The sequence below is a fragment of the Pararge aegeria genome, chromosome 15 (genome assembly GCF_905163445.1).
Source record: "Pararge aegeria chromosome 15, ilParAegt1.1, whole genome shotgun sequence".
NCBI classification, from domain to species: Eukaryota; Metazoa; Arthropoda; class Insecta; order Lepidoptera; family Nymphalidae; genus Pararge; species Pararge aegeria.
The window spans coordinates 5,682,704-5,708,825 of record NC_053194.1 but is presented as its reverse complement, the minus strand read 5'-3'; the positions used below and the strand labels follow the sequence as shown (position 1 = coordinate 5,708,825).

The 26,122-nt window shown below is 36.1% G+C and overlaps 2 protein-coding genes across 4 annotated transcripts; one reads left to right on the top strand and one right to left on the bottom strand.

The window, feature by feature from the left end:
* The first annotated feature begins 1,176 nt into the window (after positions 1-1,176).
* Positions 1,177-10,118, top strand: LOC120630022. 3 transcript variants are annotated; one of them, XM_039899142.1, is made up of 3 exons: positions 1,177-1,416; positions 4,351-4,554; positions 9,895-10,118. In XM_039899142.1, the coding sequence occupies exons 2-3, from the start codon at positions 4,356-4,358 to the stop codon at positions 9,951-9,953; spliced, it is 258 nt and encodes an 85-aa protein (XP_039755076.1). In that variant the 5' UTR covers positions 1,177-1,416; positions 4,351-4,355; the 3' UTR covers positions 9,954-10,118. The 3 variants fall into 3 exon arrangements, with proteins under 3 accessions (XP_039755076.1, XP_039755074.1, XP_039755073.1); XM_039899140.1 differs by lacking the exon at positions 1,177-1,416 and adding an exon at positions 2,014-2,067; XM_039899139.1 differs by lacking the exon at positions 1,177-1,416 and adding an exon at positions 2,084-2,389.
* A 509-nt stretch (positions 10,119-10,627) lies between these two features.
* LOC120630021 lies at positions 10,628-21,155 on the bottom strand. The gene is made up of 3 exons (XM_039899138.1): positions 20,795-21,155; positions 12,895-13,155; positions 10,628-11,034 (listed from the first exon to the last, which is right to left on the bottom strand). Exons 1-3 carry the CDS (start codon positions 20,835-20,837, stop codon positions 11,003-11,005), a joined length of 336 nt encoding a protein of 111 aa, XP_039755072.1. The 5' UTR covers positions 20,838-21,155; the 3' UTR covers positions 10,628-11,002.
* Positions 21,156-26,122: the final 4,967 nt, after the last annotated feature.

The window sequence follows — 26,122 nt, the reverse complement described above, 5'->3', positions numbered from 1 at the left end:
TTACCACAATATTTTGTACAACGAAAGTTGTTGAAATTCTCAATAATTAACTACTTTAGTCGATAATGACATTAAATTTTTTAACTCGGCATACTTCAATTCATCTACGATTGCTACATTCATACCATAGCCTGTGCATCCACCAGCGCCACTTTTTCAACTTTTCTCCCATATAAGATGACTCTCCTTACCTCTACCCTCCATAGTTTTCATTCGTCCGACGTATGGAGGGTAGAGGTAAGGAGAGTCATCTTATATGGGAGAAAAGTTGAAAAAGTGTCCAGTTGTATGCGCTAAATAGCAGTTCAAAAATCCTTCACAATGGCGCTGGTGGATGCACAGAGTATGGTATGAATTTAGCAATCGTAGATGAATTGAAGTATGCCGAGTTAAAAAATTTAATGTCATTATCGACTAAAGTAGTTAATTATTGAGAATTTCAACAACTTACGTTGTACAAAATATTGTGGTAAATAAAACCTTACTTCCTTGTTTATTTTTCAAGCCTACTATAACAATATTTATATTTGGCGCTTCTTTTAAGAGTTACCTTGATGCAAATGTGGCGCCATCCTAATTTAATACATTTTGACGACACTTTTTCATATACACAGATGATCCTCCTTACCTCTACCCTCCATAGTCCGCCATTTTGCAAATGGCAGACATTTGCAATAATAAAGTTTTAGATGGGCTCTAGAATGAGCGCCATCTATACTGCTCACACATCATGTGAAAGGAACGTTCGTCTTTTTGGAAGACTGTGACAGTTTAAAAATAAAACTGAATTTATGGTTCCTCACTGTCAATGACAAAGAGGTTTTGCTATTCGACGCGAGATGTCGCTATTACCCTGTTTTGTTTATCTTTATTCGATGTTATTAAACGCTAAGGTCGGTACGATGAAATTTGACTACTTATTTAGACAAGTTCCTTATGTATTTATTTGAAGATTAGATACCTTATTGGCACGGTAGTTCTCTAATTCGCTAACTCACTCTTTGTGAGTTTACTGCCCTACCACTTACTTGCCCTGCCCATTTGCCTCGCTGACCTATGTCGGTAAATCTAGTTCTTCTACGAGTCTCCTCATTTCTGATTTGATTACGTAGACATTCTCCTAGAATAGCTCTCTCCATCGCCCGCTGTGTCTCTGAACGTTCTTAAAACAATTATAAACTACCTTCTTAAAAAACGGAGAAGGTTATATTACATCGACTATTGTTTGAGATGTTTAATTATATTTTAAACATCTGGCTACCCTACTAGGTCTATGGAAGATTGGCGGCCCCTTTTCCGGGACTGAAGCACGAAATTAAAGTAAAAAAATCTGCAATTCACACACGGCAGACTAAAACTTCTGCAAAATAGCCTTAATAAGATTGCGATGGCTAAGCATGGAGTAAAAGGATAAAAGTAAGTTTTATTATTTTTTACTAAAAATTTTTTAATATTGTTATGTAAAATATTAATAAAAAAACACAATATAGGTAAATACCAATACTGTGTTTTTTTATCTTTACGCATTTTCGTTTACTATAGTTTCAAATCAGAAGTTTTACTTCAAAAAGTTGCCCTTACAAAACGAAACATAGGTACAGCAAACATAAGAGGGAGTCGACAGCGGATGGCGTAGAGGAGGTATGACGGCATCCGTTTCGTCGAGCCGTTTGTTGTGACGCCGCGCCGGTCGAATTAAATCCCAAGGCGCGCCAATAGACGTTTTACGATCGATAAAATTATCTCGGTCAGTTGCATGTCATTTTTATTTGTTAGTAAGGGACAATAAGGAATTATTCACAGGATCGTCTTTGTTGGCCTTTGGGCAGCGAAGCTGTTTGTCGGATCATTACAATGAGGATATGTGATTCCATGCAATATAATGCAAAATCATTTTTAAAAGAACTTGGTGTTTTAACCTAACACACTAGATCAAAGGAATTATAATAAGTATTCTAGGTATTTGTTATCTGTGGCTTAGCAGCCATTTCTTGGTTAATGGCTACTCGAATATACTTCAGTTCACCGTTATCGAAAAATAACACGTCTAGATTCGTGTAGGTGTAGGTACGTAGACCTCTGAATCTCAAATAGATTAATTCCAGTACCACTCGACATCAACATCTGACCTTAGATAAAATAACGAGATAAATCCATTTTGTTTTCCATTGCCGCTTACTCTAATGCTGTAATAATAAGCACTTCAATAAAGCCGGTAGTGTATTCCAGAATTTGTAGACGATTGCACAAACATGGAGGTCGTGAACGCATATAGTAGGCACAAGGTATAAAGCGTAACAGGCTTACTTCATGACCAGTTGACGTTGAACAAGCGACCTGTGTAGATTTGTGAAAATAAAAATGAGAGCCGCAACACTCATTGTTTTTGGTAAGCAAATACTTTCATCAGCCTTTTTTCAACTTCGAAAACTATATAGTAATGGCCAAAAAGTAGGTAGGTACTTAGTATTTACCTAGATGCTAAAAGCCTACCTCTATTAACAAATAGCGTTGTGGTTCCCTTACAACTTCTGATAAATAATTTTTCGTCGTTCAGTAGATAAATAGTTTATTAACTTCCTTAAGTACTAGGTAATAAGGTATGTAATGCAAAAAAATATTTCTTAAATATACCTAGTTCAATTAATTAACCACGAAAATCTTAGTTTAAAAAAATATTTTTTACGGGTTTATACATTCAAACACAAACAAAAAAACGAAAACTTGTGTTTTATTTTAAACATAAAGATAGAAAGACTATGGCCACAATGTACCGAGTTAGGTATATACAAACTATATTTATTTATTTGTTTTCCGTTTCAGTTGATTATCATTTCTCTTCTCTGTATTACCTACAATTGGAAGAATTTCTTGCTGTTAGGTATTATACCTAACTATAATTGTAATTGCCGTGGTAATTTTTAGATGGTTATACCTAATTTCCTTTGTTAATTTTTTATTTTTGTTATTTCATGTTGCTTTGAGCTTAGTTACCAATTTTTTTTGAAAGATAAACCAAATTGCAGTTTCGAACATATTTTCAAACAAATTGAAGCGCAACATTTACTTACAAATTGAAATAAAAACACGCTCGTATCCATTTGTTGGAGCGCATGTAGGTAATATTGTATATTTATAATTAGTAGATAGGTATTTCCACTGATTGCCTACCTGTGGCAGTCTTAGGTATAAATTATTCAAGAAGCGGCACTACTTAGGTGCATATTCCTCTCTTAAATGTTTTCTGATATTTACCTACTTGGTTTTAAACTAAATATTTATTATACTAATTTACATGTATTTTCTGATTTGCAAGTGCCAATATTCGAGTAAAATTTTATCAATATTTGTATAGTCGTAATCGTATGCTGCGTTGTGATTTAGAAGAAACCTTAGCAGTGGGAAATAATCTTTTTTTTTCTATACCTCCATATGTTCTTTAAAAGTCTGCAATCGATGTTCGGAACCCTTAAAACCCCGAAGTGAATTTAAGGACTTTTGTAGTGTGCTGAACATCAGGTTTGTTAGACGCTTATTAGGTATATGGTGATATGCATCTGGGTAGGTCTATATTGTCTAGGTATACCTACAACTGCTACCACTTCCTAGATGGGATTACCACTTAAAAAGGATAGGTATCGGCGTAGACAAACGCTATCATAAAACCTCATTTAGTCGTGACTTCATAACAAGTACCTAAGTAGTCGGCACTCCGAAATGGTGTTGCTTCCTGCGATTATCTGATAAACATTTTATGACCATAATGGTCCTTGTTAAGGTCGACGACGCATAACTACGCATGAAGGTCTAGCCTACTTTAGGTAAGTATAAAGATTCTGAACAGTCGAGAAAACATAATGCTGGATGTTTTTTTTGCACGCCTCATAAGCGAAGCGTTGAGGTGGGTATTACTGTCAGTTTACGCACACCGAGCGATTCTCCAACATAAAATGTCACCTTTTTTATTCTTTATTGCTCTTATAAGTGAGACAAGTGTTGAGAAAAAACACTATTTTAAAATCTCTTTTCATTATTTAAACTAATTAAAAAATTGTTAAAAAAAGTTATGTCTTGGATTTTAATAATATGTTTTACAATATTTTACCTTAAAAAACTTGATTAGTAAGTAGTTTATAAAAACTTTAAAATACCCTTTATTAGTAAACCATAGTTACCAAAGTTTAAAACTAATAAAGCAAAGATTTGACCTATAAAAATTACCTATGCTGTAGTACTTCCCCGCACGAGCTCTGACACAAAACTGTAGGTACTACTACTAAGCAATAATTATAATATAGAATAAATTATAATATAGAATAAATTATAATATAGAATTTCCATAATATCCAGCCGTGATGCTGGTGGCGGTAACCTGCCGACCAGACAAGCCTGACCTGAAGCAGTTGAAGGCGGAGGGGGCGCGCAAGAAGGCTTGCATGCACGACTGCACGTCTGCCAAACTGGACCCAGTCTGCGCTGGCAAACAAGGAGAAAAACCAAAGTCCTTTGGCAGTGAATGCGTCATGAATAACTACAACTGCGAGCATAAAGAAAGTAAGTTTGTTTAGTTGTAAGTCCTCTGCTTGAACTTTTATCAAAAGTTCTTATCAAAAGAATCTTAATTTCATAAAAATGTTTGCCTAGTGAGACGCTTTTGACGTTACCATCCTACCGACAAAAACGTACCGTTAAGCGAATTAGCGTTCCAGTACGGTGACACGTAGAAAACGATTAGGGTATGGGTTTAATATAACTGCCATACTCCTAACAGGTAAGCACGTTACCATCTTAGACTGTATCATCACTTACCATCAGGTGAGTTTGTAGTCGTGGGCTAATTTTTAGTAACAAAAATGTGACCTAAATATAACATTCCACTGTTGCACGGCTACCATAGGCAGGCTTCAGGACACATAAATTTTATCCCCCGATTATATCCCCTCACAAGAGACAAATTTACTACGCCACCTGCCAAATCACAGAACCAGGCATAGGCAGATTTTTCTTCATTATCATCAATAGCCTATAACAGCCTACTGCTGGATTAAAGGTCTCTCCCAACGGGTAATATTACTCGAATATTATTTGGATAATATTTCCACCCGTGCGCCCATGTGGGAGAACATGATCAATTTTTCCTTTCCTAATGGAGAAAATTTTTGAAACTTCCAACAGAAGGATTCGCTCATAATAAACCTTTAATATATTTTGGTAATGTAAAACCAAATATACTTACATCAAAAACAGAAACATGAAGGAAGAATATAAAATGCGGCCTAAAGGATTAAGAAAAACATGTGGAATAAAATACATATAATAAAGCAAATTAATAGACTACATAGATCAAACAGAATGAATAAATAACACATACTTATAAAATAAATGAACCAAAACATAGATTCTGACTTTAACATCGATGTAAATATACCCAAATAGTGTTAAAAATTTCTTCCGCTTGGCAATTTTTTAAGAGATTTTAACATTCCTGAAAAGGAACCTCCGTGACAAAAATCAGTCAACTAATTGCAATCAATATTGTATTGATTCGCGCTGAGTCAACTATAGTTTCGATGAAAAATAGGTAGGTACTGTACTACAAATGGCTTTGTTTGGTAAACAAGCAAACAATAGATACTAAGAGCGTAAGCACACGGCGTATTTTTAACGCGCAGACGACGCGCGTATTAGGAACGCGCGTCTTCAGCGCCGTAGACGCTGATTGTTGCGTTTACATTATACAATATCCTAGTAATCAATCAGCGTCAAGAAATGAATCTGGCAGTTCACTCCTAAATGGGGATAGCAATGAATCGGTTACAAATGACTCCGATATCATATCTGACATGTATGATGATATTGAATAAATAAATCTTATTCTCTTATTAATAATCAAAGTGCACTTGTCTTTTTAAGATTGATTTAGAACTGTAACTGGTCAATAAATAAATAGGTACATAATAAATAAATAAATACTGGTTGTTTTCTTACCTCAATGTGATGAGTTACCGTTCTTCTGCCGATATACATGATCTCATTACTGTATTTTGGCGAGTTAACTCCGGTTTAAGATACAAAAAAAGTTCTTGGAATGACGGATATGACATTCGATAACACTGAATTCGAGGAGTTTCTGATCAAAACGCAAAAGCTACGAGCGACTACAGCGCGTATACGCGCAGTAGAGGCGCGTTTCACGATCGCCCCGTGTGCTTAAGGTTAGAAGGTTGCGTTCAAATCTCGTATGAAGCGCGTATACGCGCGTCATCTGTGCGTCGCCTGCGCGTATAAAATACGCCGTGTGCTATGGCTCTTAGATAGACAGTTCGTTTATAAGTGGGAACCAAACCAAATAACCAGATAATGCAATCATGCGTAAATAAATATAGTAGTAAAGCAGAATTTGAACATTAAACTTTGTAGGTACTTTTTTTTTAAGGATGCGTGTGATGCGTCCACGCACTTTTGTAAGACTTGTGTAGGGTTTTTAATTTAACTTTGTCGAGGCCGTTTTCTTTTCAGCTTAGACAACGTATAACAGAATTACGAAATAATGTGAAGGGTTGCATCAGTATATTTAATAAAGAGTCACCCTGTAAAAATATTAAATCAAAACAAGCATATTTATTTTTCCATACAAACTAATTCAAAACATTGTGTTTACTTATCACAACCCTATTGAAGATAAAAGACCGACCGACCGACCGAGTTATTCAAAAACTGATAGCATTCGGTTTTACATTATTTCTCTGAGACAGTAAATAATGTAACTCCGGCCCTGAAGTATTAGGTATTTCGGTTTTCATTTACACGTTGTATATGTTAGAAAAGTGATTCTTTGATTGTAAAATGTTAATGTTAGAAAATGTTTTGCCGACCTGGCCTGGCGCAACAGTGAGATTTTTAATAGGTCCCGGTTTCGATGCCTGGCAGGGGCTATTTGGGAATGTATAATTTTTGAATTTTCGCCCGTGGCTACTACCCTACCGACAAAGACGTGCCGCCAATCGAATTAGCGTTCGAAGGCCTAACTTATAGTGGAAAAAAAAAGAAGAAAATATCGATTCTCTTTGGTTTACATTCGGTAGAGTGTGCCTTACGAACCGCTGGTAGAGTCGCTGCAGACGGACAGATTTTACGTTGATACTTTTATTCAAAAGTTGCAATAAATTAATTACAAATTAAAATAATAATAGTTATATTTTAAAATGTTAGTGCCGAGAATGAGCAACAGCTGAATTTCTTTCGTGCTTTGCTTGTTTGGTTCTGCCTCCTAAACCGCTGCGTAGAATTAACGCTTTTGCTTAGCATTTCAGACCTTCAAAATGATTACATATGATAATGGTATCCAAAACACTGGTGCTATTACGTACACGTACGCCAATAAATGAAATGTGTTAAATAAACTAAGCACGGATAGGTGTATCATTCATAGGTCATTTTCATAATTCCAGTAATTATGTGATTTCCCTATACACGGCGAACAATAGCGTTAAACTTCCATGTAGTATGTACCTACTAATCCCCGGCACCTGCGCGTTGGAGTGTGACGTGACGTAAGCGCAAATCCAGAACCAAGCTTTTGTTGCGCCTGCGCAGCGAGCTCGACCGGTTTGTGACTCATTGTGTTTGTGCTGATTTCATCACCCTATTATAATACCTGTATGAAGGCTTCATATATTTATTATGAACTAGTTTTAAGCGCGACTTCGCGTGAATTTTGACTTATAAACATTTTTTTTATTTTTCTACAAGTTTGACTGCATTCTTAACTAGTGTTAAGTAATGATCCAGCGGACTTACCAGCTAGTGGTATCACCGAATCAGTATATACGTGTCATCGTATCGAAACTTTAAATCGCTTGGCGGCAGTTTTTTGTTGGTTGGGTGGTAACTGGCCACGGTCTTAGGCTCCCTTCAGGAGAATCCTTCGTGCATCGTTGAATTTCGTGGAGTAAAATTATTATATTCTTTATTGCAAAATCTGTGTGCCAGAATCATTTAGCCGATACCTCAAACTATTACTGAGTTTAGTAACGCAACGATTTTAAAATCTACGCCTTTTTGGTCAGTACATATTTTTGCGTTTTTTTGAGAGTCGCTAAACAATCGTGCTGGTCAAGGTTCCATGTATTTTTTGTGGGTTTTTCTGCACAATGACATAAAATTTGACGGTGTGATTTCATAGGACAATGCAAATTGTCTATTTTGATTAGATCATTGCCTAAATTACGTATTATTTTTATTTACTTTTGTAGTGGTTATTATATTACAAGTATGTATCAACCACAAATATATAATTATAATGATAGGATAGTCCCATAGATTATGATATCTTAACCCTATTTGTATATAGGCTTCTGAACAATTATACCTTATCCTAATATAACAACTTTTATTTATTCATTCATCTTGTAACTAGGTGGAATTACATAATTTTTGGATAACTTTATTATCAAAGGTATTATATATCAATATAGTGTTTTATAGTGGTACTCTGCAAATATTGAAATAAAGGTCATTCTATATCTCAGAGAACCTCAACAATTCACAGAACAATGCTTTCCACCCGTCATGGGACAGATTTAATTGCGCATTGCCGTCCGAGAACGCGTAAAACGACAACAATAAACGCGGTATGGGTGCCATGCTTCGTACAGCAGTGTTACAAAAAGGGACCACAAACAATTAGTTTTTTCGTGAACGAAGGTTATTATCTTTTGGGGCACGGTATACAACATAGGTGGTAATGAAGATCGGGAGTATCGACATCTCCTCGTAAGATTTAACACATTATTTTTAGTTGGTCGCAAGTCGGTCTGACCTCTAGGGAGTTAAATCCTAAGCTACTACAAAAAAATTTCTTTAGGTACTTATATGAAGGGGTAATATTCATATCAGCGCTTGAACAAATATCTCAGATGGGGCTTCTGCACTTTTTCTTAAATTACCTAGTTCTTATTTTTTTTTGTATGGGTGCCTAACACACTTACTTGTTTCTAGTTTGCTCCGGACTAGAGCATAATAAAGTAACTAATTTATGGGATGACAGTTAATTATACTGAAGTTCTACCCATTCGATTGATACACGGGGACACTACTCGCCCCGTGTAGGAGACCTGGTGGTCTATCAAGTAGCATTGGTAGAAGCTCCGAACAGCTCCCGAGACTAGGTCTCTTAGATCTGGCGCCCTTTGACGAACGTCAATTCTTTATTGCTCGGTCTACCCTTACTCCCTCGCCAAAAATAGGTGTTTATAAAGCGGCTTTACTTACCGTTTCTGACGCATATAGATTAAGTAGATAGTTTCATTTGGTTAATTTTGAATTTTACACGCTTTATACAATACGTCTTGTGATTGGTCGTACGGTTGCACGCTATCGAGGATGCGGGTTTGACGCCTTTATTTGGCTTAAACTTTAAGATTTTTCTGCTGTAGGAAGTTTCCAAAGTTCACAGTTGGTTATTATTACTTAAAAAATTGCCATCTACATTCTTCATAAAAAATACAGAATTTGGCATCGACCGTTACATATTCATCACAAATAGCGAATTATATACAACACTTGATGGCCACTGGTGGCGCGCTGAATAAGTTTAATTGACCTTGCGGATTGCTTGGCCTTGAGGATGGTAAATCCGCCTGAATTAAGCTCTATATGCCTTTTCACATAATAAGAAAAAGCCCTGTGTCCACCAGTGAGGAATAATTAGAATAATATTAAATGCTTTTAATTCAGGCCAAATACCAATATGACAAAAATGTCAAAAGATAAGCAAATATGTACAGACTACGATCTTAAATCAATAGTAACTAAAATAAAAATTGCAAATAATACAAAAAAATATGTAGTTGAAAAGATACTTTACTTAATACTATTTTCTCTTTTTTCCAGCTTTGCAGAAAATAAGCAAGGGCGAGTGTCCCGGGTCCGATGGAATTCGTCTTTCTTAAAAGCCTAAGCGAAAGAACAAGCACGAGTTTAAGTATCTATTTACTATCGCATACTCAAATTAATTCAATATAATTATTAAGATTGTTTATGAATGCTTTATTTAATTAACATCGCATCAGCGTTTCTGTGATTATTTGCTTACGTTTTAAAAATATTTTGTCTAATACAAGTGTTTTAATTACATCCGAAAATTTGTTTCTAAATTATATTAAATGGCAATGGAAAGTAGGACCCCTAGAACCATCCTATTTTATCGACATAAGAAAGTTAATTTCTTTTGGAAATAGAAACATCGCAAAACAGGACAATATCTGATATCACTGTTGTGGCCGCCACTATGTTTGTTACGTAGCTATCATTATCTAGCCGACATATTGACATATAGCTACGTAATTTACCTGACTTTACTACGTACAAGTAGCTGTCAGTATGGACTAGAAAATATCGGATCGGATCAGTTGGAGCTCCTTCTGATCTGCCTCCGATCTCGTCGGAGCTGCCGACCCATCGGACTATGAGAGTGAGGGAATAAAAAGTACCTCTGTCTTTGCGTAAACCCTTATGCACTAGAAAACCTCTTGATAGGCACAAATATATTTTCAAGGTACGTTTATAAAGTAGATTCTAGTTGCTTTGATAAGTTTTTTTTTAATGGATGTTGAATAATAGAAAATTTATCTCACATACTTTATTTATTAAACTTTTTGTTGACAAGATTAGTTGCAAACGTAGATAAGTTGAAACTCGTACTTTGTACAATAAATAGAAATAAGCTTACTCTACATTATACTTTAATACTAAGCACAAGACGATTACCCATATTGTACGATTTAGTTTAAATTTTGAAAAAAATCTAATCCTAAAATTGATTATATTCATTACGACATTGAGGAACTTCAAACGTTTCCATATTTAATTGCCAAAAGTTTATAACTACTACAAAAAACGTGATACTGCATCGTATATTATAGAATATTGATAGAGTAACTAAAAATTCGGCACTTAAAAATATAAAAAGACTTCATTTAATATTTTTTTCCGCGTGTGGTCAACATTCCCCAAGGCTCGTGATGGCATAATCTGAAAAAAAAAAGATACACATTTTAATAACAATTGCTTTACTCACTTTTTTGAAACTCACTACCACAGAATAGGTTTTTAGATATGCTCTAAGGTTATATATATCACACTATTGCTTCACTATTCAAAATTTATAAAAATATTAAATTAACACGATACGACGCGTGTAAATTATATGGACAGTTATTTATAATGTTGTAAAGTTTGTTGTTTGTTATACGTGTCGCAAATCACAGCACGACTAATTTAGGCTTGGCACGTAGCATAGGTATAGATAGCAGTAGAACTAAAATTGTAACTAATACTACGACCGATAGGGCATCAAGGGTTGCTGAGGTTCCTAATCGATAAACAAGTAAAAAAAATGTAGCTCTCGTAGAAACCACTAGGTAGTCAAACATCAACAACAGAGTTGTTCACTCGCGCTGGACATTAAGCTGCTCAAGAATCAAGACCTTTGTGGGTGGAAATTTCTACAAGAGACCTATTGCCCGAAGTCGACGTACCTACATCGGTTGAGACGACGACCGGGCGACGCTGATTAGACGTGGGTGGCCCACATCCCCTCCTGGCAACTTGATTAAAAAGACCGTATTTCTGGACCGTATGCAATCAATAAGGATATTAATTTAATTTTATCAATAGGGCATTGCAATAACTTATTCACTCCTCCTTTATTATTTAAATACTCGTATAAATCTGCTTAAAATAACGCTTCTAATAATATCATGCAAATAAATCGTAATGTGCTATTTAAGGATGCTGATAATGTAATTGATTTGTATAGGAAATACACTAATGCTATTATTGGACGAGATTGATTGTGTAATGTATTTCACTGTCGGTTTGATTTCTTAGTATATCTGAATATAGTTTTGTTTGACTGATAACGCTCAATGGATTCATATTACTTTCAATTGGAATGTTAAAGGAATTGTCAGATAGACTATTATAAGTTCTTTAATGGAATAGTAGAATTTACTGAATGAAAAAGTCAACCAGCCCTAGGTGGTTGGCGGCTCTCGAAATGCCCTGCCTTCTGCCGGCAATCTTACAGCAATTGTGTTGATGATATAGATTGTATGTAGCGGTAATAACTTAGTGGTTAGAGTTTCGGCCTTCCTTTCTTTTTGGCATTTAAGCAATGAAAATAACAGTTGCTTTAAAAGTCATGAAAATCATCTCGAGGAAATTTGCTTGCCTGACATTTTTAATTACGTTCTCAAAAGCTTTCGAAGTCTACCATTCCACACTTAGCCAGCGATGTTTAAGACTAAGTCCTTCTCATCCTGGGAAGAGACCCGTGCTTTGTAGTGGCCAGGTATTGGTTTGATAATGATGATGATGAACACTTGTGAAGGCCTGAAAGGCGTCGTTATCGGTATAATTAGATGCACAATGAGGCTTAACACCTACGCCTCAGGATATACACAGGGCGGCACAAGAAGGCTCCAGAGTCACTCAGCGGGCGATGGAAAGAGCTATGTTAGGAGAATCTCTACGTGAATCAAATCAGAAATGAGGAGATCCGTTAAAGAGCTAGATTTACCGACAGCTCAACGAGCCGCAAAGCTGATGTAGCAGTTTACTTGTACGAGCGTTGACCACAGCGTTAGCGAAATAACCGCAGCGTTGGTAAACCCTTTACGTTGAAGACGACATCAAACGAGTCGCTTAGAGCTGCTAGAAACAAGCTGCTCAGAATCGTGGATTTCGGAACGCCCTACAAAAGACATACGCCCAATTGTGAATGTCAATCGGTTCAAGTGATAAAGATGATGATCAGCTGATGACTGATCATCATCATGTGCCAATATGACTAGGTATAGCAAAGTAGGAAAAGAAAAGGGAAATACTTACACGTGCTTTCCCGGCACGATACGGCTTCCAGTTCGCAGAGCGTGGCAAAAGTTCTAGCAGTCCCCGCCGCATCAAACGCGCACACGGGCCCAGCGGGGGGAGCCGCGCATCTACCAGCGCATAGCGGAGGAGGCACCCCTTCTCTCACCCGGCCAAAGTTTATTCCTCTTATCCCCGTTCCGCCTTCTACTACCCCATTTGCATCACCGATGTGGGCTGGCCGAATGAACGGCAGGCTCGCCGACTTTGCTTCGTGAAATGCTGAAAGGTTTATAAATAAAGTTAGCTATCAATATAACTTTGGGTTGGTAAATTTTGGTTAATTAATAATTAATTTAATCAAAAAAATAGCACGGATAGCATGGGTAGGAGACGATTATCTCTCCGGGGAAAGGATACAAATTTTCTTCTCCCGCGACTTTATCAACTCTCAGAGCACTGGGGCACGATTGGAAATATATTCCAAACAATATATGTGTAATAACAAAAGGAAGTAAACTACTCTTATTCCATGTTACCGTGATTTTGCAGGTGGACGCGGTAATTATATAAATTTTAAGAAGATATAATTTTTGTCTCCTGCCTATGCTAGCTCTGCTGAACTCCTCTTTGGAACGGGAGGGTTTGCCCACAATCACCACGGTTGGCAGACGTGTTTGTGATCGCAGTCGTTAGTAGTAGCACAGAGAATGCTGCTGCCCGTTCAATGTTATATTTTCTTAGTCGCCTCGTACGACACCCGCGGGAAGGGTGGTGACAATAATTGTATTCTGATATTCTGATCTACCGTCACCACACTGCACGGTAAATTTAAAGCTTATAAAATAGTATGAATTAAAAAATAAAACTATATTTGAAATCACAAGACAAATATTTAAAGATTCATCTAAAACATTAGTGTTTTTATCACATTTTCGATTAAAAATTACGTTTTTTTAAAACCTTAGCTTTGGTCCTTATTGAACTTAGATAGTATAAGAAAGACCATTACTTATTACAGTATTTAAAATACTAACGTTAATTCTCATTGGGCCTTCTAGCTTGTTATGTCTTACATTATTATTTTGGCATTAAATAACAATGTAGCTACCACAAATAATGAGAATAAAACCATTGTGGTCCTTAAAAAACGTATGTAACCATCTTTTATCAATAAAAAAGTTTTCCAAAGAAATATCCAGAAAAATTGTATATTTTAGAATAAAGAATTCTTTACTCTTTCACAACTAGGGACAGGAAATAAGAATAAAAAAAAAATAGTGGCCCTACGACATATGAAGTATATAATAACGATATAAAACTTTCATTAAGTGTTTGGTAGCATATGATAGCTTAAATTTTAGTCACTAATCACGACACCATTTACGGCAGAGTGGGCATTGACGTATATCTTCACAACGTTCTGTATCATATGCGTGGCAGTACCTTATGTAATAATAATCTATTTATTTTGGTTTCTTGCCTGAAGTTTCCTTCCGAGTCCGAGTTAGAGTCTGTCTTTTGTATTTTGTGTTCTTTTTCAGTTCCTTAAGATTTGTTTTATGTTATTTTCCTTTTGGTTTGGATTTATTTATTCTTTCCTTCTCTTTAGGTAAATCTTTTGAAAACATAACAAAGAAATAATCCAATTATATGCACTAAGTACGTAAAAATATCTATGTAGATTCGTAAGTCTAATAAGGGCCGGCCAGCGGCCTCTATTGCCCGCCTGGAATGTGGCTATTGATAAACTCCTTAGGCTTGTTTTATAAAATTTATTAAAAAATGTACATAAAAAGTAAATTAATGGTGAACTTTCCTTGATTTGTCCGTAATAATGATTTTCTTGAAGTCCTTAATTAGAGATTACGTAAAATTTGTATATTTTAAGCTTTAAAATTCTTCACTTTATCCAAAATTTTTGCTAATGTGTAACGTAGACCTACTCATCGGACGGCGTCGTGGCTACTGACGAGATGGCTGATCGCGTGATGTTGCGCTTTTAAATATTAGCCTTCTGATTGGTTCTTCAGAAGTGTTTGTGAATAGAATCTAAATAAATGTGTTACAAATGTGTTTTTGTGGCAATGGACCTTGATAGACACCGGCTCTTTCTACCCGCAGGTACCTTATAACATACAGGAAAATAAACAGTAAAGAGTATATAGCAAACAATCTAGATATGAAAGTTTAGTTGTAATGTTGTGTAGAAACCGATGGGGTGTGAGTTTTATATGTTATTCTTCACCTCTAAAAGGTTAGCCCGCTACTATCTTAGACAAAACCATCCCTTACCCAGAGCCGAAATTGAACTCGTGTAGAGAAATAAAAAAAAAATAACAACATAATCGACACCGATTTGTTTTAGTAGCTATAAGAGAGGTATATATAAGAGATAATATTTTAAGGTATGAAAGGTTAGATACTAAGCACATGGGCGTAAAGAAATAAGATGACACCGTCAGCAAACGTTAAAGACATTGGTTCGACGGCCGATTGGCGCAGTTTGCAGCGACCCTGCTTTCTGAGTCAAAGGCCGTAGGTTCGATTCCCACCACTGGAAAATGATTGAATGTTTATTAGTGTCTGGGAGTTTTATGTATACCTATTCTAAGTATTTCTTTCATCACGTATTTCATCTTAGTACTTATAACACAAGCTATACTTACTTTGGGGCTAGATGGCGCTGTGTGTATTGGCGTAGTATATTTATAATTATTTATAGATGTGGCCCATCTAACAAATCGAAATGGTCATTCGAAATGGGTACCAATCAGTCTATATGCGCATGCATCTGAATCATAAAATACATGATGGGTTCTACTATATGTCACACAGTGCGCTGGTCACAAGAGCATCTGATAAATTAGAAAGTAAAACTTTTAATAGATAGAAACAAAGTAAAGAACCATTTAGGGTCGTAGATTAAGACCATAATTCAAATAAATACACTGAGTACATAGTCAGTCAGTTTACATTTTAATTTGAAGGTAATCACAATCAGACAAAAGAGCAATAAAGCATTAACATTTTATCGATAAGCAAGTCTTTTCATATTAAAACAATCGACTCTCACTCATTTGACCATGTTTAAATTAAACATGACCCTGTTTGCGTGTTTTATTCCATTGTTTTGTTGAGGTTCCAGATTACTACTATACGACTCCGTTTGACCCTTAGTAATCTAATCAGTATTGTTTATTCTCCTAAACTTTTCCTGTGATCTCATCGACAAGTTTGAAAACATAGATATCAGTTGCATTGTAAACAATGATTACGCCATTAGTCGTTTTACGCATTCAAGTCAACTCATTGGGTTTGTTTTGACCTAGCATTACTAACTTGCTGTTTGTACATTACTGTAACCTAGATAGGCTTACAGAAAAAATATTATGCATCGACACATCTATTTTTATACATCGATATATCGAAAAAGAATGTCGAGTATCGACAAATACGTTATATTTCCATTGGCTGAAATATAATGTAATTTCTTAAATTGCAAATTCTTAAATTGCAATCTGCTGAAGATACGCCATATGACCAACGTAGAAACTGCTAGGCTGGCTTATTTATTTACTTTCACAGCATTATGTCATATTATGGAATTTTACTATGGGGTGATGCTGCTGATATTAGCACTATTTTCCTACTGCAGAAGAGGGCTGTTCGTTTAATCTAAAAAATGGGTCTGAGAGAGTCATTGCGAGATAAATTTAAAGATTTTAAAATAATTACATTATATAGTCAGTACAATTTTGAAAATTTAATGTATCTTCATAAAAAAAATCTAAATTTAAGAAAAATGTGACTGCAATAATTAAAACATTAGAAGTAAGAATAAACTTACAGTGCAATATACTAGGTTACATAAAATTTATAATTCTTTTAAAGGAAATTTCATACAATTCTACAATAAACTACCCATTGACATCTAGGAGATGTCTCTTTAAAAGTTCACTTTGTATTAAACGTAAGCTTATAGAAATGTCCTAGTAAGGACTACGTAATCGATAAAAAAGGTTGGGTGTAAACGATTTCTCTAACCAGGTTGCTCTTCATTGTTTATAAATGACAATGTGAGATGGTGATTACAAAAAAAAAACGTTACGTAACGTAAGTTTGTTGTGGGCTTCTTCTTAGACCAGGACGCGTTTGGAACCCTCGTAGCTTTTGTTTTAAGTTTATGAGTATGGTTATCGCCATCATCTCACAACCGTGTAATTCTCATGCAATGAACGCATCAAAAGTGCCACCTATGGGGCTTACTTGAATATAGATATTTTTGACTTCGACTTTGACTTTGAAAATGTTTTAAAGAAATCACGGATGTTTGGATTGATTTTAGAACTAGAAGGATTTATTTTTTGATTATTGGCTCGGGTCAACTTTCCTTAACATTGTCAATCGTTTGATATACAGAGTCGTAAATAGGTCATACCCGCTACATTCGATGATAAGATACAATCTGTTATCAATACCCATTTTTTTATGCTACTTTTATTCGCCTTTTAATTATTGTGTGCGATTAAGTAAGTGCAATCAGTGGTTTTTGGAAGGCTATCAAAAGATCAATGCATACTACTATGTAGGGAGATAAAACTATAATATTTGTATACATATTTTATGTACCTACCTACTGCAGATACAAAGTATTTTGTGGAGCATTATTTTTTTTTTATTTAGGTGCAGTACCTACTAGGTTTTCTGCATCACCTTTGGCAGAGTTCTTTAGATTAGGAGTCAATCTTAAAAGTAGTTTAACATATTCGACGAGCTGTTTAAAAAGTGCTATATTTTATGTATGTATGTTTATGGGTATGGCAGCTGCTCCGCTGGAAATGTCACAGAAACGGTATGAACTCTAAATGTATGTAAATGTATCGCAGCCACAACACAGACAGACCGACAAATCTGAAAATGTTTTGGCTTCAGTGTCGATTATAGAGAGCCCTAAGAAAATTTTCAAAAGCACCTATATTGACTTTAATGCACCTATATTGACTCTTTACAGTTTCATTATAAGTATAGACCTAAGACCATCTACCTATAAAGCCGAATCATTTGCAGCCGTTTGTCCTTCAAAATACACTACATATACGTAATGTTTCATGTAGGTATATTGGTGAAGTATGTCAAAACAGTCGCGGACGATCTGAGCTTAAAAAAATCTCACTTGCTCCCCCTATACCAGAAGCTGGGTACGCCCGTGGGCGTTACTAGGCTTATGATGAAAATTATGTAAAGAGACAAATAAGTCAATGCGTAAAAAAATGTTATTAAACATATTGCGCATTATAAGTTTTATCAGCGGCAGTGGGCAGAGGTTCTCCGAAAGACATCCTGATCGCATATCGCTTCCTCGCCTGACTACACCGGTCTGGGAACTCGATATCGCGCGGTTCACACGATTTATGCTTAATAACTATAAATTTAGTTTTGTCGACCTCCGTGGTTCAGTTGTCAGCTATGAGTGGGAAGACCTACGTTCGATGCCCGGCACGCACCGCACGCACCGGCACGGCGCTCAAAAGTTTTGGAATTATGTGCGTTTTCAATTTAAGCTTTACCGTAGAGAAAACATGCATACTTAAGAAGTGAGACTTCTCTATAACGTTCTCAAATATGTGTGAAGCCCACTAATTCGCACTTGGCCAGCGTCAACTACAGCATAAACCCATGTCATTCAGAGATGAGACCCGTGCCCTATAGTAGGCTGGTAATGGGATAACGATGATGGAATGCGGCTTGGTGTGCTTTCACACATTATTATCCCATTTTAGTGTTAATTACTGGGGCAGACATCACGGCTTCATGTGCTCTCCGAGGCACGGGGATGTAAAACGCCTTACGCCACTTTCCTTACTCCGGTCTGGTAATAAGAATTTCTTGACAGGAAAATTACATAAATTTGTGGTCTAAAAAGGGAACAAAATCCGGGACTTCGTGATCTGCAGTTGAACATGCTAACGAGGCGATTATATTTGTATACTAAGATAGATTATTATTATCAAACAACTTTACTTTGTTCCTATCATGCTCATTAGGTATAAGGTCAAGTATATACCTAACTAATAAATAAATCCAGTCGATAGGAGCCAAGTTGGCTGACTTTGCTTTTAATAAATAGTGACAAAGTCAACGGGAACAGAGAACGGAATGTTCACTTAAATTAGTAATGTCAAAATTTTGAGACCCTACTTCCTGTCTTCGTCATAAATTTTGTGGAAAAGTGTGTAAAAATTAGAATCCTAATGCGATCTAATAAAATAAATGCGAGTCTGTTTGTTACTTCCGAAGAAATTAATGTTAGCGATTGGAATATAACAGAGAGAAACAAAGACCTGATGGATCGAAACAGGAGTTTTATACACAAGTCCTAAGAACCAGCTGTTGATAATCCTTAACTATTCAAGTATCTTATCATTTTTATACTTTTTTTATCGAAGGTAGTAGTAATTTGTTTTGGTATTTAAGTCTTGCAAAAGCACGTGTTTTGTTATGTGGTTGACCAGGTTGACACGATGATGACGACCTACTAGGTATCCAAATAAGCTAGGTTAAAAAACTCTTGACGCACTCTTCTGTGTTACAAACCCTGCGACACTGTGACGATCGGGCGTTGATGATAACCCTAAGATCAAGCCGCCAATCGGTCTGAACGATGCATCTGCTGTCCTTTTTGTTTGTATCTCGATTGCGACTAATATCATATAGTACACAGGGTCAAATGTTGATGATAGTTCTTATTGCGTAATATTTGACCCTCTTTCCCCCATTCTTTATCGAATAGTATTTTGATGACGTCAATCAAACTCGACTTGTTTCGTATATGGACACCAGTTCGCCAGTTACATCGAGAACTCGCGCAGCCACCGTTGATTCACATGAAGAAAATCGGATGCTGGATAATCCTCAGTAGTTTTGGTTCATCAGTTAAGTGCAGTTTTAATTACGGACCGTGATTGCAAAAGAAGAAAACGTCCAACAGACAGTTTGGGCAGTGTACAATCCCGAGCACAATTCCCAGTGGAGCCATGAGCATTGTCTGTCTTTTTGCGCAAACTGCTATATTGAAAGTTCAAATTGGACTACGTATATTGCCAGTAGGTACATACTTTACTATAATAGACATACTTTTAGATATTATACTATAGTACTATTGTCTACCCTGCACCTTGTCACCTTGTTACGTGCTAGATTATCATCATCATCATCATCATATAAACCCATTACCGGCCCACTACCTACAGGGCACGGGTCTCCTTCCACAATGAGAAGGGGTTAAGGCAGTGGCCCACCACGCTGGCCCAGTGCGAATTGGTGGACTCCACACACCGTTAATAACATTATGTAGAACTCTCAGGCATGCGGGTTACCTCACGATGTTTTCCTTCACCGTTGAAGCAAGTGATATTTTAATTACTTAATTTGCTAGACTATATAAAGGAAAAATATATATTATATAGCTTGAACTGCGGTCAAGAGACAACTACTGCGAAATACGAAATCGAGAGTAAACAAACAAAAGCCTGATCAAATGGAGATGTTGAAACTCAGATGGTAAAACGTCAAAACATAACATCAATAATTGGGGCCTATTGAATCACAAAATGCTCTAAGTACTTCGTTAAACAATTTGACGTATTAGTTTAAGTTGGTGTTCGTAATGACAAGATTGCAAACAAGCCGCTCCGCTTTCATATCACACAACATAGAAAAATGATTATTAAATTGTAAAACTATGTTGAAAAATAGCTACTTATGAGTTTCTTGCCGGCTTCTTCTAGTAGAATCTGCCCTCCAAACTGGTATACTTGATATACTTGACGTTTCAAAACTTATATACATACCTACTACTTGAAATAAAGGAATTTTGAATTTAAATTTGAATTTGGATGTACTTGAATCTTGTACTCACCTGTAATGGTTATTACGCACAGCAAAAGCCTCCAGCTTAACATTTCCACCTGTTTGTGTCCAAAGTCAAAACACACACCTTCTTTACACTCACTATACAGATATTTATTGTCTGTTGCAACTATTCTTCTTTTGAATTTTCCGTACGCATCCAATGTTTTTTAAGACGTAGATTTATTATGTTTATTTTAGCGTTTATTTTTTATTTATTTATTTAATTTATGCGTTTAACAATTAATGTCGATTGTTTAGAACTTATCTGTTCACTGCATCAGAACCAGCGCGGGCTCGTAATGGACGGAAGGGGGGATGTGGTTGCCCGGTGGTGGTGGCATTGATAACCTCTGCCGCGGCCGGAGGACGAACGGGCGATAAGAGCAGCGCCTTTGAAATGAGAACGTCAGTACAGGCGTTCTTTTGCACCACAAACAAATCATTTATTATTTTATTATGTGAGTGCGGATCATAAGAAATTGCGATTTACTTTTTGTGTCTTGTTGCATACAATTCAAGATTAGCTTCAATATTAACTCGATTTTTTAATGCTTCGCCTTGCAGCTTATGTTGGGAAAGGGGTTGATACTATGCATACAATATTTATTATAATGAAATATTTTTATTCCACATCTTTAATTCCTGGGATTAAATCGTTTAAAAGATTTAGATATTAAAATTACTAATTAAATTGAAGTTTGTGGGTAAATTATTAGCTAGTAAGTATATATATCAAGGGATCGCAAGAGGAAGAGAAAATGGAAATTTTACGGCTGTTGTGTTTCATTATGCAACAGTGAAATTGCCATTTTTTCCATGCAACGATTGAAAAAATGGCAATGAACTGGCATGGCAAAAATGGCATGCAACTGATCTATAAAAGGCAGTGATAAATTTTATATTATCTGTAGGAGTTTAAAAAATCATCGGGCTTTAAAAACGGATGCCATTTTAGTTTTCACACATATGGTCTGATATAACTGCATCGAAACCAAATGCATCTCAGCTGCATTCAACTGCATCCATGTTTGTCGTACGCAAATTTCCTTCGTTCAAGCGATCGATTGTACGCAGATCGCTGCATCCGTCGATCACTTCTGTCTACACAACTGCAATCGTGCATCGTGAGGTGTCCGTTCCGTTACGTTCCGTTCCGTTCCAGTTCGGTGCGTTCTGTTCTGTAGTGCCGTAATAAAATCAATAAGAATTATTCCCAACACAATAATAATTCATGAAGACGTGAAAACACAAGTAAGCTACGAAATAACATACTAACGTCGCGTCACTTAAAGAGTATAAGTAGTATTAACATTTACCTAATAATCATTTTTCATTTTAAAGATCCCTTCAAAATTCTAGGGCAATTTTTTTTTTTTCTTTTTTTTTTAAATAAATAAATATACTACGACAATACACACATCGCCATCTAGCCCCAAAGTAAGCGTAGCTTGTGTTATGGGTATTGGACATTTATATGATTTTATCTACTTCAAAAGTCCGGAAACTTATGTTTAATTGGGTTCTTCATACCTATTTCATAGCTATACCTAGCTCTGAGGGTTGGAGATGTCAAAAAACTATTTTCAATCATCCGCTCCTTCCGACTTTGTAGTACTAGTTTCTCGCAAAAAAGTTATTTATCTTGCGGCACTATAAAATTCATTTATTTCAAGTAGGCCTAATTAATAAGCACGTCAAGTCAGTCTGTTTGTAGTGACTCTATCACCGGTTCGGAAGACAGATTCCACTGAGAAGAGCCGGCAAGAAACTCAGCAGATTGCTCTCTTCCAACATCATTTTAAAGTTTAACAATCTTTAGAATTTTTCTGTTTTGTGAGAGATGAGAGCGGAGTGGCCTGCTTCCAAGCAGCCTTGTAATAAATATTAATACGTATGAGTTAAACATTACCTAGATGTCTAAAGCAATCATAACCATAAAGCATCTTTGAATTGTCTTAATAACTATTAATTAAGATGCTAATACCTGATGCCACCCATGTACCTACCTATCAGCGTATTTATCTCGCATACCTATATATATGCAGATTGCAGGGTAACTTTTTGGGTTGGTAAATACATCAAATTGCATGTAGCTAATGTAGCCTTTTTTGCAGGATTTTATCGTGGAATTTAAGCTGTTAATAAAAACTGTCTGTAATGTCTAGTCGTTCAAATGTTCAATATGGATTACGAAATCCTAGATTCCTAGGATTTCGTAATCCATATAGATCCTAGTTGGGTTTCCTTTTAAAAAATCCAACATATTGTTGGTGTCTATACCTGATCCTCGGAGAATACGCTAAGCCGTCAGTCCTAGTTACTTACACTTACATACGCTTAGTCAAAATAATCATCATTCAAGTTTTATACCCACCATCCCGCATTTGATAAGCGTGGTGGGTCTATGTTCTTAAACCGTTCCAAGAGATGAGTCCAGCGCCTTGCAGTGGGTCGTGAATCTATACTAATACCTATTATAAATACCTATTATTAAAAAGACAAGTGTGTTTGCTTGTCCTTACTTTATGCCTTAACTAAGCACTCAACCGACCAGATTTTTTGCATAGAGTCGAAAGGACAGACAGGCTATTTATCCTAGGAAAGCAAACGGTTGCGAATTTGTAAAAAACTGTAATAAACTCGTATGAAGAACACAGCAACAGCTATGAGGTTGATAATTTTTACTACTCAGCAGTTATTGATATGTTTAAAAGGTTTTTGATGGCATTAGATGTTATCTAGAAAAACCATAAAAAACTTTTCTCGTCGTCTCTCGTCAACTCACCCTTTATATTTCATGTTGCCAGCTATTAGGTTTTCCATAGTTATTATTTAAGTATATTGTACATTATATAACATTAGGTACCTTGGGGAACAAGTTATAGATGTATAAAACTGGAATCCACAAACACAGCAAAGTTGTTACGCTTCGTCGCGAGGTAAGTTTAAAATAGTTTTAAAAACTGGTCTACATTAGCCGATCCAATACAATGAGCCTTGTCAGCATAAAATAAAATTGCCAGGTATAGGATACCTATCTACTGCCATTCTTCAAGTGAAACCTTCTTTAGGCGCGTTAAGAACTTTTCGAGTAAACAAAAAACATGAACCTCGCGTACTGTGTCTGACATCGCGCGTATGTGTGTGTGTGTGTGTGTGTGTGTATGTGTACCTATATATACCTATGTGTACTTTTTAGGTGATAAAATATCGTTGAGCTCGCGTCATCGTCACCACGCGCTATCTATGAGCAATATATATATTGAGTATATATATGTACATAGATTTAGTTTTACTCGTATCGGCAGTAGGTACCCAAGCCTACCCCGCATATTTTTTTTCAAATTCATTTACAAGTTAGCCTGGGCGTCGGGCGGCGTGTCCTAACGTGCAGTGTGGGCAAACGCAGTTGTCAGACGGACTAAAACTAGTCACTGGATACCAGCGGAACATAAACGAAGGGAGTGGAAATCCCTACAAAAACCCTATGACCAGCAGTGGACGCCCTGTGTTTGAGTTGACGATGACGATGCTGATGACCAGTTAGCCCTTAACTGCAATCTTGCCTGGTGGTGAGAGATTATGCATAGGGATAGGATACAACAGGAAAAAAAGGTTAAACTTTCAGAAACCATCATAAAACAAGTATGGACATACGGTATAACAATGGGGCGCAGCATGTGACTCCAAAAATAATATAATAGAAAGGACACAATATACAATGCTCAATGGTTCCCAAAAACAAGTGAGCTCCATGAGCATCTTAATATAAAAACTGTTAACAGTTGTTAAGTAACAATTTTAAATACAAACAAGACTTTCTAACCACCTGAATAACCTCGCGGTGCCACTCAACATTCGCCGATTAAAAATATGGCATATACTGAATAGCCAGATTTGACAAATGGGAGATCTTCCCACTTGGAAAGTTATCTCTATCTTTAGCTTTATCACCATAAAGGGTTAAAAAATATCTGCCCATAGTCCACCGACTGATTGCAAGATAAACGCAAAAAAAATTTTCATTAACACTTTTATTTAATTCTGTATGTCCTGTAACATGAGTCCACCTTTAAAGTGACATTGCTGATGGGGTTTTCCGTTTTATTAGCTTAGAAATATATGTGAAATATGTAAACTCTGTGAAATCCGTGGATACGTGTGTAAGTAAATAGTTTTTTCTCACTGTTAGAAGACGATTCATTGACCGCGATCGATCTTGCTGACGTAAAGGGCAGTAGGTATGTAGATCATTTTGAACAAGTAACTGTGCCCAGGCTATACCCACGTGTAATCATTGGATAACAACCTTAACTCAACTTTCATTCTATCATATATTTTTTCCTAAAACAAATATGTCACCATTTCCATGATACAGTGCTTTGTGAACTCCCGTTTTAGCAAAAAACGACTCACTGAAAGACTCGCATCGACTATTGATCAAAATACAATAATTGGTTCAAAATACAAATTGTGTCTTTAGCTTTGTAATTTATTTATTGCTAATTATTGACCTGTTGCACTATCCCGTACTTCTTAACTCGATTCTTCCATTAAAGATTGTCTGGAGGAGATCGCTTAAAGCGATAAGACCGTCTTTGCGATTTTATTTATTCTTGCATGTTAAGTTTTTTAGGTATTTAATCTTTATTTTTTGTATAATTTCGGCAATAAAGACTTTATCTAACTATCTGTCTTGGAAACTCCCGTGCGAGTCCTGAAATTTCCCTGAAATGTAGTCGCGATATATATGTGACCCAAATTTCGTCACTATCGGTGCAACTAAGCTACCAATCCACTTAGATTTTGGCATAGAATTAGTTGAAAGGATGGAGAGTAACATATGGTACTTTTTCTTTCAGGAAAACAATTGGCTCCCATGAGATTTGTTTAAAACCCATTATAAACGCGATCGAAGAACACGGGCAATAGCTCGTATTCTCAAAATTATCCTTAGTAAGATCTAAAATCTTGAGTCTTATAAAAAAAATGTAGTGCTGAAAACAGGTTCTCAAGTTAGGTCTTATTGATAGTGTTTATTAGGTGGACTCGCAGGAAAATGCCAAGCCGTATGTCGTCGGTCCCGGTTACTAACATGTTTCTGTAGGTTATAATAATCTTCGTGAGAGTCTGTTTAGCCAAATTTAATAATACGTGGAGAGAAGAAGCCTGTGTATGGGGGTGGGATATCTAGAAGGTCAGAAGCTAAGGATGATGGATAATTTCTTGAGACAACGGTGCCCTCGATATGCGTATAAGTTATTGCTGCGCTAGATGAGCATCCTAACCTAATTGCTACATTTTTTAAAATTTCTTTTTGCCTTATTAGGATCAT